Genomic DNA, 20,124 nt, shown 5'->3' with positions numbered 1-20,124 from the left:
TCAAAAAGTCATATTCAGTTGGGAGTATTTTGATTGTGTTGTAAAACATAATTTTGAACTGATATATATATATATATATATATATATATATATATATATATATATTGGGTGTCACACCAATAGGTGGTTCCACTTATGTTTCGCTTGCGTTTACGCAGCTATTTTTATCAAGTACTTTCTTGGTTTTTTCTCATTTTGTCTTCAATCGAGGACCGCCTGCCCGGTACTGACGATGCCCAATAGGCTGAAACAGCTGTATACCGGTGGCTCTTATATTGAAATCAATATGGGAATGATCAAAGAGTACTTATCTATTTATTTATATATATATATATATATATATATATATATATATATATATATATATATATATATATATATATATATATATATATATATATATATATATATATACAGGGTCCTGCAACAGTGGCGCGGTGTTCCATATCTCTATATAGGAAGCAGATAGGAATCTAATTTTCTAGGCTGAAACAGCTGTCTACCGGTGGCTCTTAAATTGACATCAATATGGGAATGATCAAGAAGTACTTACCCTGTATATATATATATATATATATATATATATATATATATATATATATATATATATATATATATATATATATATATATATATACGGTGTTCCATATCTCTATATAGGAAGCAGATAGGAATCTAATTTTCTATAATATTACCTTATTGCTCGAGCTCGACAAAATAAAAATATTGGCGGTCACACAGGGTGTTTGATTTTTTCTGGGCGGATCCCAACTGTGTCTTTTTAAATGGCAACCTATATTTTTTATCGCTTTTTCGGTTTCTTCATAGAAAATAAAATAAACTTTATGTATATCTGCACTTCGAAAATATTGACGGTTTTCGAGATATCTAGCATGACAGGTTTTTTTTTCCAATATTCGTCACTCAGAATATTTGAAATTATAAAGTGGTGCCAAGTCCAAATGAAATTTTTTTTTGGTCGAATATTACACATTGGTAACTCTCTCAAACGATATATCTGAAATCGACCTGTGATATACAGGGTATGAAAAACCGCTTGCCAAATATTGTAAATGAAAATTTGCAAAATCTTCCTTAGATTAAATGGAACACCCTGTATATTATTGATCCATAAGAAGCGCCAACGAAACCTCTACAAATTTCATTAAGTATTCCCTATGGCTAAGTTCAATAGTTTTTCTTAAATGAGCATTTCTTTCGAAAAATGGTCATTTTTTCAAAGCGAAATCCATTTGACGACTGATAAAAATATACGAAAGATATCTTGTTTCAATTTTGTAAATTAGAAGGTGTCCAAACAAATATTTTTTAACGAAATAAATGTATGTACCTATCACTTTTTGCTAAATGGAAAATTATTTTTTCATTGGATGCAGAATTTCACTCATAAATCGTGCAATATCAAACCAAACAAGTTAAAAGAAAGAAAAATTATAAATAACTATTTTTTTCATGTTATTATATTCATTCAGAGCTAGATATTCAAATTTGTCAACTGGCAAATTACAAAACTACAAAAGGGAGAGTTTAATTAAGGTTGATAATGAAACTTTTATGAAATATGTTCAACATGTCTTCCATTTTCTTGAATGCAGAGCTGAAGTCTATGTTTGAAAGACTATTCTACCCTGCGCAAGACAGCTGGTGTAATGCTGCGAAAAGCATTCGTTATTCTAAGTAGCATATTTTCGGGAGAAGTTGGTGGCTCAACGTAAACCATATTTTTTATGTAACCCCATAAGAAAAAATCTAGTTTCGTCAAATCTGGTGATCTAGCGGGCCACCGTACAGGCCCATTCCGTCCTATCCATTTATTGGGAAATACTTCTTTTAGATGATCTCTCACTTCTGCCGAATAGTGAGCAGGTGCACCATCATGTTGTAACCACATTCTATTGCGGAGGTCAAGAGGAATATCATCTAACAAACCTGGTAAATCATTTCGTAAGAAATTGAGATACATTGCACCATTCATATGTCCCTCAAAAAAGTATGGACCAATTACATATTCTCCAATGATGCCTCCCCAGACATTTATCGACCACCTATATTGATAATCCACCTGTCTCAATAAGTGAGGATTTTCTGTCGCATAATAATGGTAATTATGTCGATTTACAAATCCATTTTTATGGAATGTCGATTCATCCGACCATAAAATATTTTTGAAAAAATATTCATTTCGACGAATTTTGATTATGGCCCAATTGCAAAATCTCACTCTTTTCTCGAAATCAGCATACAGTAGTTCTTGATGTAACTGAACGTGGTATGGATGCAAGCGATGTTTCTTCAATACTCGTTGCACTGATCTCTCACTTATATCCACTATTTCCCCAATTTGTCGTTGACTCCTACTAGGATCTTCTTCAACAGCAAGAAGTACTTGCAATTCATTATCTTCATTAGTAGCTGGCTTGATGCGCTCATGTTTGGAATAATTATTAGATCCAGTTTCAACGAATCGTCCCAAGACCTTTCGGAAAGATCTTTCATCTGGATGCCTTCTATCTGGATACCGTTGAGAATAAATTCTACTTGCCAATAAACAATTCCTGTCTGATTCACCTAATATGAAAATCATATCAATCAAATCACTTTTTGATAACAACATTCTGATGAAATTATACCGACAGTTCAACTTCACGATTGACTAAAAATTTCAATATTCATTTGCAGCCAAATATTTTGTTCTGTCATTTGCCAGACTACTTGATTTCCAATAAATATTTCATTCGCTGAAAGGTTGTTTTAGACCGAAAGAATATGGCACAAATTCCGAGATTTTTGAAATTATTGTAACTATTCAAGAACGTCCATTTTGTGATGTAATTCGCAACTTGTTTATCTAGCAACAGGTAATTTTAGGAATGGGCGATATTTTAAGGAAAGGGTATTTTTTGTATATTCTTATCAGTCGTCAAATGGATTTCGCTTTGAAAAAATGACCATTTTTCGAAAGAAATGCTCATTCAAGAAAAACTATTGAACTTAGCCATAGGGAATACTTAATGAAATTTGTAGAGGTTTCGTTGGCGCTTCTTATGGATCAATAATATACAGGGTGTTCCATTTAATATAAGGAAGATTTTGCAAATTTTCATTTACAATATTTGGCAAGCGGTTTTTCATACCCTGTATATCACAGGTCGATTTCAGATATATCGTTTGAGAGAGTTACCAATGTAGAATATTCGACCAAAAAAAAATTCCAACTGGACTTGGCACCACTTTATAATTTCAAATATTCTGAGTGACGAATATTGGAAAAAAAAACCTGTCATGCTAGATATCTCGAAAACCATCAATATTTTCGAAGTGCAGATATACATAAAGTTTATTTTATTTTCTATGAAGAAACCGAAAAAGCGATAAAAAATATAGGTTGCCATTTAAAAAGACACAGTTGGGATCCGCCCAGAAAAAATCGAACACCCTGTGTGACCGCCAATATTTTTATTTTGTCGAGCTCGAGCAATAAGGTAATATTATAGAAAATTAGATTCCTATCTGCTTCCTATATAGAGATATGGAACACCGCGCGCCATATATATATATATATATATATATATATATATATATATATATATATATATATATATATAGGGTAAGTACTTCTTGATCATTCCCCTATTGATGTCAATTTAAGAGCCACCGGTAGACAGCTGTTTCAGCCTAGAAAATTAGATTCCTATCTGCTTCCTATATAGAGATATGGAACACCGCGCCACTGTTGCAGGACCCTGTATATATATATATATATATATATATGTGTGACCCATATATATATATACCATATATATATATATATATATATATATATATATATATATATATATATACCATATATATATATATATATATATATATATATATATATATATATATATATATATATATATATATATATATATATATATATATGTGTGACCCATTTAAAATGGAACCACTCATTATGCAAAGGTTTTATAATAAATCAACAGTAGGCTGTGATTTTGACAGTTAATCATAAATAAAATAATAGTTGTTAGTAACGTGCATTTAATAATGGCTTTGCAATTATCATTAGAAGAAAGAATTGAAATTGTGAGAATTTCTGGGGACAATTATCATAGTGAAAGAGAAGCAGCTAGGATATTTAATCACAGACATCCAAATCGACTTCCCATTGACAGAAGCACCGTCAGTAAAATTAACAAAACATTTAAAGAAACCGGTGCAGTCAGCAAACATATTTTAAAAAATAATCACCGAAGAAGAAATTTAAACGAAGGTGCTGTTTTAGATTATTTTAGAAACCACCCAAACAGAAGTTTACGAGTCGCATAATGAGTTCAGCTTCCTCAAATTATTGATATCTCCTCTAAAAGATTGTTTTAGCTGAGTTATGAAGAATTTACAGGGAACAATTTTTGTCCTGCTCTGTGTTTTATTATTGAATAAATGATTTCCATGCTTTAAATCAATTTGATTTTAGCGGCTATACGGAAGAATGTACTAAGTACTGCATAACTTGAAAATGAATTTTTAATTTTCTGTTATTCTAGAATACACTTCTCGTAACCTACACTCAAATGAATGATTTTAAGGGAATATTATCCACAAATCCAGTGGCGTAGTCAGATTTTTATTACAAAACGCTTGCACCACAAATCTCTCACATTACCATATTTTCAGGAGTTATAACTGTAGAACGCATTGAGCTGTTGACTTCGGATTTTCACTGTACAAATTCACTGGTGTTCTACTTGGTGATGACAGTGTTGTCAGATCTCAAATATGTCTATAATCTGAATAAAAATTACAAACAAATACTTTGTTTCCAAAATTGAAGTTGTTGTAACTTCGTTGTTAACAAATATTTTTTAATGAAAATTTGACAGTTTTGATTTATAACGACTACGAATCCAGTGGTGTAGTCAAATTTGAAAACAAAAATTGCCTAATAAACTTTTGCCGTTTTTGACAAACAAAAAAAACCATAGAGTGCCTTGGAAATGAAACTAAAATTGTGAAAGTTAGTGTCAAAATACAGTTTTTCATGCTTAATATTTCAATAAAAAAAATTGAGATTGATTGAAAAATGCACATTCTACAGGGGTGGTTCCATTTTAAATGGGTCACACTATATATATATATATATATATATATATATATATATATATATATATATATATATATATATATATATATATATATATATATATATATATATATCAGTCATTTCAGTCTTATCATAGACTTGCAAGTAATATTCGAGTATGATATGAGTACTTTGTGTATTATTATATTTGATGAAATGAGGAGCGGTAATGATCTCAACACCAAAAGTCCTTCCAGATATTTGATATGAGGAAAAAATTAACAGAACGAAAAATAAAATGAAAGAATAATTTTCCAAACACTCAAACGAAAATGAACATACTAGTTTCATTATATTTATGAATACTACCTACCTACCTCAATCTCTCATAACAATGATGCCGTTAGATACCAAATATTGACATGAAAAGTAACTTCATGTGCTTTCCCCTGAAATAATACTCCTTCCACTCAAAATGTTTTGTGATATAAGTGTAATCTGATGGAAAAATATGGGAATCGATTGTACATGATTTTCACAATTCATTTCAGAAATCATATTTAAGCGATGAAAAGGTCTGGTGAAATATTCACTCATTTTTCGATAATCATTCATCAGGCTATCGCTGAATTGAAGATATTATCTAATTATTTCCAAATTGCTGAAAATCAATTCGCGTCAATTTCAAAGTTGACAATCTCAAAATTTTCAACCTGAAAATCTTATGGGTTTGAATATTACTGGAGTTTTTTTCCCAACATCAAACCGTTATTTTAACATCTCGACACGTGTTCCGATCACCAAGTGATCATCTTCAAGAGGAAGATGCAAGTTCCAAGTTTGATCTTCCTCTTGACAATGATCACTTGGTGATCTGGTGTTGGTGGTTTGGTGTTGGAAAAAACTCCAGTAATATTAAATACTACACCAAAGAGTCCAAACAGTTCATCACAAGTCTCATGGGTTTGGATGAAAAAACGGAAGACTTGATGTTATCGCCATTGTAGTTTTTTTTTCACAATAACTTTCCATAAACACATGAGCACCAATATCGAACTCTCTCTCTCTTTCTCTCTCTTGAAAGTCTAAGGAGAGAAATTGATACTGCAAGTTCAGAACTAATAATGGGTGACGGAAACTAATCTATCTGTTATCTGCTCAGGATTTGATATTCTTCAGGATATTGATGATTTTTGTTTTGCCATATTTGCTAATGTTACGGAGTATATGCTTTGCTTCGATCATCGTATGTGTGTGTATGTTAGTGTTGTTATGAAATGTCTAACCATTTCAAAATTGTCGCGTTAATAAAAAAAATGAGGTGCATCCAGCTTTTCAGTGTATTTGTGAAATACTTTCAGATGGATATGCTTCATTTTCACCAATATTATATATCAATTATTATGTTGCTTCAAAAGTTTTGTCCGGTTTGATGTCATGTCATGGTTTATGCTGATCGATAGAGAATTCCGTACCCTATACATTAATGCTGTTTATTTTCTCCAAATTTCAAATTTTTCCCTCCTTTAAGCTCATTACAATATGATGTCGTTGAGATATTTTTGGCCAATTCTTTTCTACAAATCCAAAGCGCTGCCGAAACAGACCTGAAAATCAACCAGGCATTTGACAATAATAGTATTAATGAACGCACTCTTCGTCGTTGGTTTGCGAATTCCAATCCAGAAATTTCAGCTCCAAAGATAAGTCTCTCTTTGACTTCTTCCATTAAAATAATTGGCAAGCAAGGTGATAGCTGAAGTTGACAGACGAACGTAATGTGAAATTGATATCCATAAATCGTGGTTTATAGTGATAAAGGCTCTGCTGAAGTCAAGAAGTACTGAAGCTGTACAATGTTCTCTGTCTGAAGCTCTGACGATATCATATTCAACATGCAGCAATGCTGTAGTGCAACTGAATCCCTTCCGAAACCCAGACTGAACCGATGGTAAAATGTGGAATTCTGGTAATGGTTCATAAGTTTTTAAATTCAGTGGGAATATTTTTTTTTTGGTAACACTTTCACAACAGCACTGCCTCACATCTCAGAAAAAACATTTTCAGTTAGGCAAAAGTTTGATATGCGAGTAATGTACTCAACAATATGCGGACAACATAGTTTTATAAGTACCAGCTGCATTTGTTTTGATATCATTTATTGTTTGAAAAACAAAAAGATCATTCACTTATTTAAAACAGAATTTTGAGGTAGTTGAACAGTTAGTTTTATAATATTCAAGTAAGTTTGGCGCAGGTTCCATTATTGGTATATAATTAACAAAAAAATCATTGACCTCGTCAGCACTTTTCAGATAATCTGGAATACTTTTGTCCTTATGTAAAATTATTTTATTTTGTTTCAGGATACGCCACATTTTTTCGAGTTATTTTGTTGAAAGTGGAAAGTAAAATATGCCTTCTTTTCCCTTTCTATTGCTATATTTACATGATTTCTCACATCTTTGTAAAATCTTAAACTAGCCTTCGACTTTGTCTTTCTATATTTCAGCAAAGCCTCATCTCTTGTTTTTATCATATCTCTTATTGTGTCCGTCAACCATAGTGCCCTTGGTTTGGTTACTCTTGCACTCACTATTGGGGCATGTCTATCAAATAGATTATTCAAACCATTGACAAGAAATGACACCTTCTCATCAACACTACTTTGGTCAAGAATACGAAATACGGGAATTTGAAACAAATCCCGCTGAAAATCATTTTTGTTAAAATATTTAAAGCTACGATATTTAACAAATTTTGAGATTTTTGCTTTTCCTGGTACTCCTAACATACAAGCTACCATATAAGGGTGGGATATTCTTACACTATCAATAATGTTTTCAGTTATAACCAGTTCGCTCCAAACAATCATCAAATTCACTAAGGTAGCACATGTCCCTGTAATTCTTGTGGGAGAGTCAATAATTTTATTTAAACCAAAAGAGTCAACAATGGCGGAAAATTTTATAACATTAGCAGACTGACATTCCAACATGTTAATATTAAAATCACCAGTACAAATCAGTTCATCCACTGTCGGATAAATTAGGCTTAGACAATCTTCAAAATCATTCAAAAAAGTGTTAAAATTTTGACACCCAAACCATAATGTTCTGAATTGATTTTAATTTTGACCCGAACTATTAACGACCCTATAGATACCTACCTATTACAAATCTATAAATAGTCATAATATTTTAAGATAATTAAAAATCCTTTTTGTTTATTCCTTCGCGTACTAGGCGACATTTTTGAGGTTAAGTGGAAGAGCAATTGAATTTTGACTTATCATCATGTAAATTGAACTTCGCCTTTTATATTCATATAATAAATTAACTGTTCCTGATTAATTTGCTTTAAATGTATCACAAGATAATAAAGACGATATTATCATTATTATTATTATCATTTAATCCATATGACGTAGCCGAACATCATTCACGTTCATGAAAAGAATCAACATAATTCGAAAACACCAATTCAGATTGCGATGAAACGTTGATTTTCGAAACCAGACCAAACGTTTTCTCGAAAAAATAATCAGCAATCACTTGCTATTGTTGTTGATCAAAAATATAGGTCAGTATATTTCATGAAAGTATAAAACCACGAAAATGTTCACGAAATTCATCCGAAAATGAATATGATTACGTCAATTACATCTTCAATGGACTCCACTCGTATTTTACTAATTATTTTTTTTTTCAGTTATTAGGGATTAAAATGTTCAGCACCAGAGTTTCGAAATTTTTCACTGAGGTACTGAATGAATCTATAAAAATGAGGAGAGAAGGTAAAACAGCGCGAACAGATTTGATACAAATACTCTTGGATACAAAAAAGGATGGTAATTATCTATTGTTTGCTAATATTGCTGTTTGTTTATTCACTTTGAAATATTATTTTCATTCAGTTCATTGTTCAAATTGTGATCAATTCAGATCAGTTTCAGGTTATCTATATCATAGTGACTGCAACAATAATATTTTTTACTCGTAATGATTTCCTGAGGATGCTAACTTGATTAGCTAAACGCGCGTCGAGAGACCGTAATTTTGTTCTGGTGTTGAGAAAGTGTTTTCAAGATTCATTTCACTTCAGAATTTCCAGTACCAACTATCAAGTCAAGAAATACAATATCCATTCTATATAACTGAATGTTCACAAAAATGTTTTGCTGACCACATTGAAGACATAGTTGGCATGTAGAAAATAAACATAACTGGCTGTGTAAAAAATATGTTGTAGATTGCTTCTTGAAAAATCGGTTTTCGTTGAAAATAAAGGAGGTTGCCGACAAAAATCCCCTTTTCAACCAAAATTATTCATAGTATTTTGTATTTGTACGCACACGTAGTGAATCTGTAAATGAGTCTCACAAGAAATGTTCACAACTGACCTCAACCAACCCCGATTTCTCTCTTCCATAGTATATATAAACCTTGAATGTTTGTCATGTTTGTAATAATTTGTGAAGAATGCAAAACTAATCACAATCAGACCTGATACTCATATTCCAAAACTTGGGTCTGCAGTTCAATTTTATATTTGAAAAAGTACAATTATTTTTGGAAATAATGGGCCTTCACTCCCCTAGCATGAAAAAATAAAATTCATCGAATAGAAATACAAATTTGTCCAGGAATGTTACTGTGTTCGAATGAAAAAATTCAGAATTCATTTTATCCAACTTGTCATTAACCCATTAAGGCCCAGAACTATTTTTTTCCAAAATTGGTTATTCTGATAACTTTTTCAGTTCAAGGAACGTCAGAAATGACTCAGAAAAATACTTTCAAAAATGCTATCTTTTTGGTTTTTGAGTTTTGAGGTGGATCGTTAATGACCACTTGGGACTTAGGAGTGCAATAAATGTACACTTGAGATATAAGGTGGTTTATTAACTTTATATTATTTGAAATCAACTTTAATACGTTTGAGAGCATTAATCATGTAGCGGAACTTCACAAGCATCACAAGACTTGTTGGTCTTATTTTTGCATACCACACATCGGATTCTTCTTTGTCCAGTTAAGATTATGTGTCGTAAGATTATGTTGCCCTCTTCGGTCCTGGACATGTGCTTCGTTTTCCGTATTTCAGTAAGAGTGCTTATGTAACTGTACGACGGAAAGTAAGATTGTCTTCACTGTATCCATACTCACGCGCTAAAAGCCATGCATTTGTGACACATACATCGAACATCCAAAAAATTTGCGGAATGTACCACTTTTTGCCTCTAAATGCAATTTGGTAATTTGAGACGTGATTATCCAGCTGATCCACTCCCCCATGAAAGTATTATACCTATTTACAACGTAAGGCTATGATATGTTGACTTTAGATCTTTCTTTTGCCGAATATCTTTTACATTTGGCCACTGGTTCTAACCCATACTCATTAGACATAAGCGTGACAATATTGTTATCTTTCCAGCGAACACCAACCACATTATTATGGTTATCAAGTGCAGGACACATGAAGCCTCTATCAAGCTTCTTCATTGTGGCAGTTTCTATCAGTTTGAATTTGCCAGTTCTGTTTCCTCTAGTGGTACCTGTTGCTCCTATCCTTTTTTGACCCCACAATGTGATAAGTTTTGCAGAAGTGAAAAAATTGTCAAAATAAAGGGAGAATTTTTGATCATCGTAATGTTTTTTCAGTATTTCTGCAAAATGAAATACTACTGATTCTCCCAGTCTAATACCTTTGTCGATATCCATGTTATCATCTTTGCCTTGATACACTTGACACTGTACACAGTATCCGTACTTTAGTGCTGCAACCCATGCCTTATATCCAAAACGGATAGGTTTACCTCTTACGTATTGTTTACATCCATGCCTTCCATAGTAAGGAATCATGGATTCATCAATGGATATGTTGCTTTCAACAGGTGCATATCGCAAAAAGTTATTATTTAGTGCATCAATAAGATACCTTACTTTGGCAAACTTATCGTTTTGAGGCAAGTTATCGTTATCTGCTGCATACAAATTAGAAGATATTTCAAAAAAAAGGTTTCTGCGCATAGACTTGGCCACCAGAGGATTATGAAGATCTTCATTTGTTTCCCAATAAATTGTTCTTCGTGGTAATGGAGCATATCCACTCAAAAGGAGAATTCCTATGTAGGTGTACATATCGCTTACATCCAACTGGAATCCTGCTTTATTTCTTTTCGCAGCATAGAAGCATGAGAAACTCACTAAATTTTCAATAATTTCTGGGGTCAAAAATAGTTCAAAAAAATCTATTTGGTTTCATTTTTCTGGAAATCACCTGGTGCTTGCCATTTGGAATCTGCAATTTTTGGCAATGTTTGTGAAAAAATGAATTTTCCAATATTATGATTCACAGGTAAGTTTTTAGAAGAAGAGGATTGAATTGTCTCCTGAGTTACTTCTGCGGCTTCTTTGCTTTCTTCTGGGGGGTCGGAATTGTCATAAAAGAACTTTGCTTCAGCATTTAGTTGTACTACACAAAGACGGTCCGAATCCCTACAGTCTTCGTCTCCTGAATCTTCGGCACTCTCATCACCATCTTTATGTGGTAATATCACAATTCCGTCTGGAATCACATCATCTGCCTCTAAATTCTCTATCTACTCTAAAAGCTCAGCAGCTGTGAGTGGGCGCTTCCTAAAAAAATAACCAATAAAAATATTCAAGAAGTTCTGAGGCTCAAGGGATCGTTAACTACCCACTTAAAAAAACACATGCAGTTTGGCAACCACGCATTCGAAGTCTGATTTCTTATAACCTAACTTGTGAGCCATCTTTTATAATTGTACTAATTTACCAAAATAAGCAATGAAATACTAAAAAAGGTACTTACCAGTTTCAATATGAAGTCATTGCACGCACAAGAAAAAAATACTATTTTCAACAATTTCTCTGAAGCCAGAAAATCACAAAAACCCTGAAACAAGCGTCCGGCATGCAGAAGGTGAACAATGCTAATATGGAAATAAGTTTTGATCTTTTGTTTATGCAAAAGAAGTTAGGTTTGACAATAAAAATCCGAAGTGGGTCGTTAACGACCCCAGGGTCCTTAATGGGTTAACCCTTATTTCACACTACGAAATATCCAAAATGTTTCTAATAAATATCAAATTCATGATCTCTCGAAATTGAATTGAATTTTTTAGCGAACACATCACACTGGAGATGATTCCTTTTACTAGATATGAATTTTTTCCAGTTCACCCTCCTTCATCAGAAAAGTTCAAAAGTTGACAAAATCCATTCAATGCTATAAGAGCTGTTTTTTTTTATTCTTTCTCGTTTCATTGAGCTCTGTTATCAGAAGTTTGACATTATCCAAATGTGTGCACCATTGCTTGTCGAAACCAATATTAGCCTGGTTCAAATACATCGAAAACTTCAAACACATTTTGTCTCAGTTATTGAAAACCTTAGATGATTTCGAGATCCAACTGACAAAATGGATAGATAAATCTGTTCCCAATTTCAATTCAAAAGCAGTAGCATTTCTAGTGAAATGTTGTAATTTGCTTTTATATTCGATTTATTTTGAATTATGTTGATTCTAACTTAGGGGAATCAACTAAATAATACTTTCTCCATTCAGCTGGATTTAGATTGGTAAGTGCATATATCCAGTGAATTCTGTGCTGGTTACAGATGGCCATATCACTGGTTCTATCACATGTCAATATATATTAGATTATCTAAGGAAATCCTCATAATGATCAGTTGGATAAAATATTGAAATGCCCGGCAAAGTTAATGAGTCAGTTGCTCATAACTTTCTGCAGAGTTGCATTTCCCTTTTAGATTTGGCATTTAGTTGGGTTTGGTAGACACGGTTTTGATACCCTGCTAACACTTCAACATGTTACATAACCTTTCTGCTTATCCCTTTGGTTCAGCTGAATTTCGGTTGATAAGTATATCCAATAAATTCTTTGAATTTTTGTAACAATGACAGCTACTGAGTAGGGATCTTCTTGTGACATTTGATCATGTCTTGTTCAGAATACTGTCTAATGAATTTTCTTCACTACTACAATTTTTGTATTTATTTCTTATATTTTAGAATGCAAGTTCTACCCCTGATTGAAGTATAGTTCCTATATGGAATGATATGCTTAGTTGAATCAAGCTTCTGCAACTTTCTGCCTGCTGATTCAGTATGGAAAGTATTTCAGGCCACTTGAAGAAGTAGCCTGTTCAGAATACATATATTCATCTGGAACAATCCACTAACATCTCAGTCAATTCAAGGCTGACCTCAGATTATCATTGTCTCTCGTTCAGATTCAGATATAGATTCTACTATTGTGGCTTGGTTATCATCGTGGGCTGCAAAGTCTTTTTCTTCAATAATATTCAGTGTCGATATATGCCAACTAGTTCATTTTCTATGTTTTTTTTCACAATGGTGTTGACCAGCAGAAATGAAATCTCCGGGACTCTGATTATTTCTGGATATTCATTTTCCTTCGCCTGTACTGTAATCGAGCTCAAAATTATTTATTGGTGCAAATTTAAAACTCTTCTGCAATTTTTCACTTAGACTCTTGTCTAAGATCTATGCTGTCAGATCTATGCTAGTCACAGATGCCCACATCAGTGGTCAATATTTATTTGGTGATCTGCGAAAATTCTCATGATGATTAGTTGAATAAAATGCTGAGACGCAAATTTATGAGTCAGTTGCTCACAACTTTCTGCAGGGTTGAATTTACCTTTTGGATTTGGCATTCAGTTTGATTTGATAGACTTCTATATGATATTTATAGTTTCATTATTTTGGAAATGCTTTGAAATTATTTTCACAGATATTTATTCAGAGATATTTACAACTTTATTCGAAACCATTCATAGCACTTGCTGCCCAAACTGCAACATATATATCATTCAGAATGGAGTGACTGTCTAGATCACCCCATCTCAACACATTGAACTTCTTCCAAAGTTCTCAATCAAAATATTGAAAATGTCTCCACAGACTTGGTAGTAGTAGTGATCTTGAAGACCAAATTGAGTGATGAATTTAGAAACACACGCAATGCTATACCAGAGACGAATTTAATTCCGGAGTAGGTCATTGTAAAACGATCAACGGAGGACACTTTGTATATTTTCTATGTATTTCTAGTGATTCTGACTGACGAAATTTTATGAAGCTAAGTTCATTACGATTATTCTCAAATATTATTCTGTGAGGATTTCAGTAACGCATGGCTGTTTATACATTCTTTACTTGCCATACTGATGCTCACCCTTCATTAATTTGACGCATCGTCGATATTTGAAAGAAAGGTTTTCTAATAATGATGTTCATTCAGCTAATCATGGATTTATGTGTTACTCAAAGAACGCACTTGTGTCTTATTGAAAAAACACTTATCATTACAATTTAGAAATAATGTGAAAAATTTCAGGTAGAGAAATTCGCAACGAAGATATATTAGCTCAAGCTATGCTTTACATCTCTGGAGGATTCGAAACTATTTCCGGTGTTCTGGTATTCATGTGTTATGAACTTGCAATGAATAAAAATATACAGGAAAAACTCAGAAAAGAAATATTAGAAGTAAATAAATCCAACAACGGAAAGTTAACGTATTCCTGCATATTGGAAATGAAATATATGAACATGGTTTTTTCAGGTAGGAACTTGAATTTTTATTGACATCCAACTGTTGTATTGTTAAATCGATTCTCGATCATCACATTACTGCACAATTTAATTCCTATAGAATGAAAATGTAGTCAAAACTTGTTCAAAGCTTCCTCTAGACTACTCGCGAAGTTGATCGAAGTCGGCGAGTAAAACAATGAACAGGAAGTACTTCGTACTTCAATTTGCTTTCTGTAGGAGTGTGTAACCACGTACTACAATCAACTTCGTGGAACTATTTTCGTGGGTAATGTGAAAGAAGCCAACAAGCATTATGCGCCGTTTTATATGTGATAACATTTCAATCTGAAACTTAGAATCTCGATTATAGGAAAGAGACCAGCGATGTCAAGAAGCAGACATGCAAAAAATTCAATATATTGTCCCAAAAGAGCTCTGAGCCTGGTTCAGATTGTTTGTTGATAATTTCAACGTGAATCGCACGTCCTTTTTTTTCTATCATTATAACAATGCCATTTCTCGCTTTCAAAAATTTGCTTGGTAAACAAGTAGAGCTCAAAACAAATCGTTTTAATATCATGATATTTTCGAAGATAATTCATCTTCCAATAATACATACACCAATTTCTCAATAATACATTTTATATTTTTTTTGAGAAAGAAAGTTTTTGGCGTTTTACTACTCCATCTTGATACAAAAAATGTGGGAATCTTCCAAAGATAGGAACGAAGTAATCAATTTTATAATAAATTACTCTATACATGGATGTGCAGATCATGCAAAGAAGTAACTTTCAGACACAAACTGAAAGAAATAGCCCTCCTGAAATGGCTACTTTCATATAAACATTGAATTGAAAAATTTAAAGGAAAATTCTTTCAAAACAATTACTTTTATATGAACACTAAATTATACAGAATACACTATTCTCTACTCAGTTTGTATTCCAAACATTCGTTATGGAATAAAATCAGGTAACATTCATAGGAATTCTACATTGAATAAATGCTAAAATCTTGCACTTACATGGAACACTGTCATCCTCACTGGTAGATATCGATGTTTCGCCGTAAGACACTTGCCTCTGGGCTCATCACTATCAATCTAGATATCATTATACGTATAATGGGATCATCACTATCAATCTGGATATCATTATGCTCATCACTACCAATCTGGATATCATTATACGTATAATGATATCCAGATTGGTGCTGATGAGCCCTATGGCAAGTGTCTTACGGCAAAACATCGATGTCTACCAGTGAGGATGACAGTGTTTTATGTGAGTGCAATTTTCTACAATTCATTCAATATAGAATTCCTATGAATGTTACCTGATTTAATTCCATAACAAATGTTTGGAATACTAACTGAAATAATTTTCCTTTCGTGTAATTCAATGTTTATATGAAAGAAGCTGTTTCAGGAGGGCTTTTTCTTCCAGTTTGTGTCCGAAAGTTACTTCTTTGGATGATCTACACATCCATGTAAACAGTTCCTTATTTTAAAAATGATTACTTCCTTCCTTTCTTCGGAAGATTCCCCCATATATTTTATCAGGATGGAGTAGTAGAAAGCCAAAAACTTCCTTTCCCAAAATACATTCAATATGTTTCTCTGTTTTTTCAAAATCTAAAAAAATTGATGGCAACCAATTCTCAAAGTCCAATAGGGTTATTTCTGTAGAATGTGATATCAAGTGAAACTCATTCAATGAAAACAAAATACAATAATGTAAAGGTGAAAAGAAGTCTTCTGTAGGGTCTCGAATCAGTATATTAGACGCTCAAATCTAGTGTATACCTATTTATAAAAGAAATTTTGTTTCTGTTGACTGATTTAGTGCGTGCTAAAAGTCCCATAATTTCATGAATTTCCATTCTTCATGATCAGTAGCTGCCGTAATCATTTGGTACTATTCTATTCAAAACATAAGGCACTTTCTGCCTAATGTTTTGAATTGGATATATTATCTTGAGAGTTTGTTAATTTACTGGAGATGTTGATAAATTCATGAATGTACCCATAACTTCGTGGTAGGAACATCATGGAAAATGAGAAATAACACTACATGTTTTCATACCACTTGTATTTTTTACTGACGTTAATGCAGTTTCGTCATATATGGACATTTTCAAATGAATACAATTAACTGAAATGACAATTGATGTTAACTCTTATAGGATATTCACGTTAAGCAGACGTTGCAGTTTCAGACGTTGCCGATTCGAAAAAAACTCGAAAACTGTCAATCTTTCTTTTCTTTTCAGAATTTATCATTTATTTATTGTTTATGTGGGATAATGTGGCCGTTATTTCTCAAGCAGGTAAGCTGAACATGAAAGGTCATTCAGGCTAGGTAAACATGATTCGACGTTTTCAAATCATTCCTTGGAATGCAACCACAAATTCCCGAATATGAACGATACGGAAATTTTTCACTTTGCTTTGCTTTGCACTGTGCTTTGAAAGCAAGGGCTGGAAACTCAATCATTTGAAATACCTTGAAATCCATAAGCATAAATATTGCGGATGTGATAAACCAAATGATCAAATCGATCTTGTCTACTCGCCAGTTTTCAGATGAGCGTACCCACATTGTCTCAGGTGAACAAAATTTAGGTACTCCAATTAAGTTGAGGACCTCTGTTATTACCTATTGTAATGTATGAATATATCCGTTTGAACCACAGGTAACCACAATCGAGACTACCTGTAAGAAATTACCTGAATCTCTGGTAGTCTCGATTGTGGTTACCTGTAGTATATAAATATGAATGTAAGGATGCTTGGATGTATTAATCATTTGAAAAAGCTAATGTTTTAGCGAAACATGTTATGATTATTTTCAATAAAGTTAGTGGAGATCAAATCGTTTAAGTGTAGTTTGTGAAATTACTATGGATCTTCATCAAGTAACGGCCGAATCAATCAGCCAATCATATATAGTAGGAAAGGACAAAAGACGATGCACTAGAAAATTCAGCACAGAATCGACTTATAAACTCAGTTGTTGTTGAAGAACATCAATGAAATGAATGAATCAATATTTCCATTGACAGCCAAGCTTCATTTGGGGTACAAATAAGTCCAAAAGTGACATCAAAACTGGTCTGGATATGACGTGCACGACTGAGAGTACTAGCCGAATTGACTCTACACTAGGTGTCACAACACTCTGATATGTATCATCAATACTATATGCAGGGCCTACTACCAGTAACATTACCGAAATCTTCGTTGTGGAACCAGATTGGAAAGTGGGTCTATAAGAAACATGAAAAGTAATTGAAAAACAAACTGTTTGGAAAGAAAATAGAAAAACTTCTCCACCAGAGCAGGGATCAGCTAATAACAATTACTTAACATTTTCCACTGAGAAGATACTGAAGAACATAGGGCTGTTCACAGAGACCATGCACCTAACGGACAGAAATAGCTTGATAGGTTTTATGTGGATGTGAGGCACTGGATCACAGAAGGAAAGCAATCTATGGATAACACACATCATGACTACAAAAAAAAGAGTTTCGTGGTGGCCATGCTAGTGGACGAATATGCAGATAACGTCCGTTCACAAAGAAGGTACGCGGATGCGTTTTGTGTTGTGTGTTAGTCCGTTTTGATAATAATTGAATTATGTGAAAGCCCATTCTGAAGTTGACAATACGGGGCATTTTTATACACGCCTGTATCCAGGCCGGAGTGGTTCGGATAACCACGTGAAGGGGGCTGTATATGTGAAAAAAAAACAAAAGATCTCCCGTGCAGGAGGCGACTTAATAAAAAAATTCAATTGTTTTCATAAAAAAAAAGTTCAACAAAAAATTGGTGGCAGCATTGCTTCATGCAAGACCGCTGCGCCCCCCCCCCCCCGACGAAGTTCCTGTCAACCTTAATAGGAGGAGCCTGACCTGATGCGCCCGAGTGGGAAGTACCGTCCATCCAAAATATATAGAGAGAAACTATAAGAATATGACAAATCTCCAACAGAAGACTCGTACATACTGGTACAGAAAACAAGATTGTTGAAATTGGCTTCAAATAAGAGATTGAGAGTACGCAATGAGCCCTTGAACTGGCAATGTTTTCTAGAGACATGTATAAATGAGAATGGAATAACAGGAATGTAATATTCAGATTTTCTCATCAGAAAAATGATATCAAGAAATATCAGGAAATGAACAATGAGTATGGAAAGTAAAAGTTGTGACTTGAATGAAAAAAAAAAAAAAACGTGTACTCAATTACAAGTATTTCAGAAATTGTGAAGAGTGCAGTTTTATTTCGAAATATTTTATATAACTATATACTGAAATATGATGAAAATATGCTCTCTGTATATTTTGTTGATCAACTATCGTTTCCATTCGAACTATTCCAAAATATCAAAAATTGTAGCGATGGTAAACGAGGTATTACGTTTCGGAGTGCACTTTCTGACACGGTTCAGAGAATATGCAGTGAATATTCATCGTCGTGAAACCGCCTTCCAACCAGTAGGTTCTTGAATATTTTCTGGAATGGAAAATATTCCACATGGAAATATAAATTATACTGTTTGGATTGAAACTGGCTGAGGAAATACCGATGAAGAATCTAACGGATAAATATTATTCACTGTTAACAATATGTTTCGAAAAGTTTCGAGAAACGAATATTATGTATAAACATGGCAGAAAAAATTAAAATAAAAAAAGGCATAATAAATGTACTCAAATGACCTTGAGTACCATTAAAACAGTTTTACAGGAGAAAAGTTTCGATATTCATTTTGAAGAAGGTTTTGTTCGAGAAATTCCCATAAATTTTTCATTGATTTTGAAGATTTGTATCGAGGTTGTATGAACAGATCTGCATTTTTTGTATCATGATGATGAACACCGTGATACGAAATGAATGGATGAATTCATTTTCATGAATGATAGTGGTAGTATCCCCATTTTTCAAAGAGCGGGTCACAGGGATCACTATATGTGGTATTCATCAATATTCTTTTTGTTTTTTTCTAGAAGTCTGAAGATTTTTATAGAATGAGGAGAATTAGCCCACATAACTGTTCCAAAACTGTTATGTGACCGGAATAAAACAAAATAAGCAATTCTCAGAGCGTCAAAAGGCAATACTCTATTCAACTGTCGAAAAGCAAATACTCTCACATAACTTCCTATTCAGTTTATCTATGTACCTATTCTTGATAGTTTCATAGTCGAGAACGCTTCAATTTACACAGACAGCTGTTCCATAATAATTATGACTCGAATAACCTGAGTAGTACCCTCCTCACTCAATGAAACTTAAACCTTTTGAAAAGACCGTCATACGACGCAGTCGAATGCTTCAGGAAAATAACACATGCTCGACTTCTCATGTTGATTTCTCTCAAGACCTAGACAACTAG

At 33.2% G+C, this 20,124-nt stretch overlaps 1 protein-coding gene across 1 annotated transcript in view; it reads left to right on the top strand.

Annotated features, from left to right (window-relative positions):
- LOC111512159 (cytochrome P450 9e2) overlaps window positions 1-20,124 on the top strand; it is a 46,434-nt gene that overhangs the window by 22,522 nt on the left and 3,788 nt on the right. Inside the window, exons 5-6 of the mRNA XM_023168261.2 lie at window positions 8,816-8,954; window positions 14,520-14,747. Coding sequence (XP_023024029.2) covers window positions 8,816-8,954; window positions 14,520-14,747 — 367 coding nt within the window. The remainder of the gene's footprint in view (window positions 1-8,815; window positions 8,955-14,519; window positions 14,748-20,124) is intronic.

This window comes from Leptinotarsa decemlineata, unplaced genomic scaffold (assembly GCF_025532065.1).
Source record: "Leptinotarsa decemlineata unplaced genomic scaffold, Ldec_3_MD MMD2_tig00026345_RagTag_RagTag, whole genome shotgun sequence".
Classification (NCBI taxonomy): Eukaryota; Metazoa; Arthropoda; class Insecta; order Coleoptera; family Chrysomelidae; genus Leptinotarsa; species Leptinotarsa decemlineata.
The sequence above is the reverse complement of the archived record's forward strand: the minus strand, read 5'-3'. Positions and strand labels throughout refer to the sequence as shown.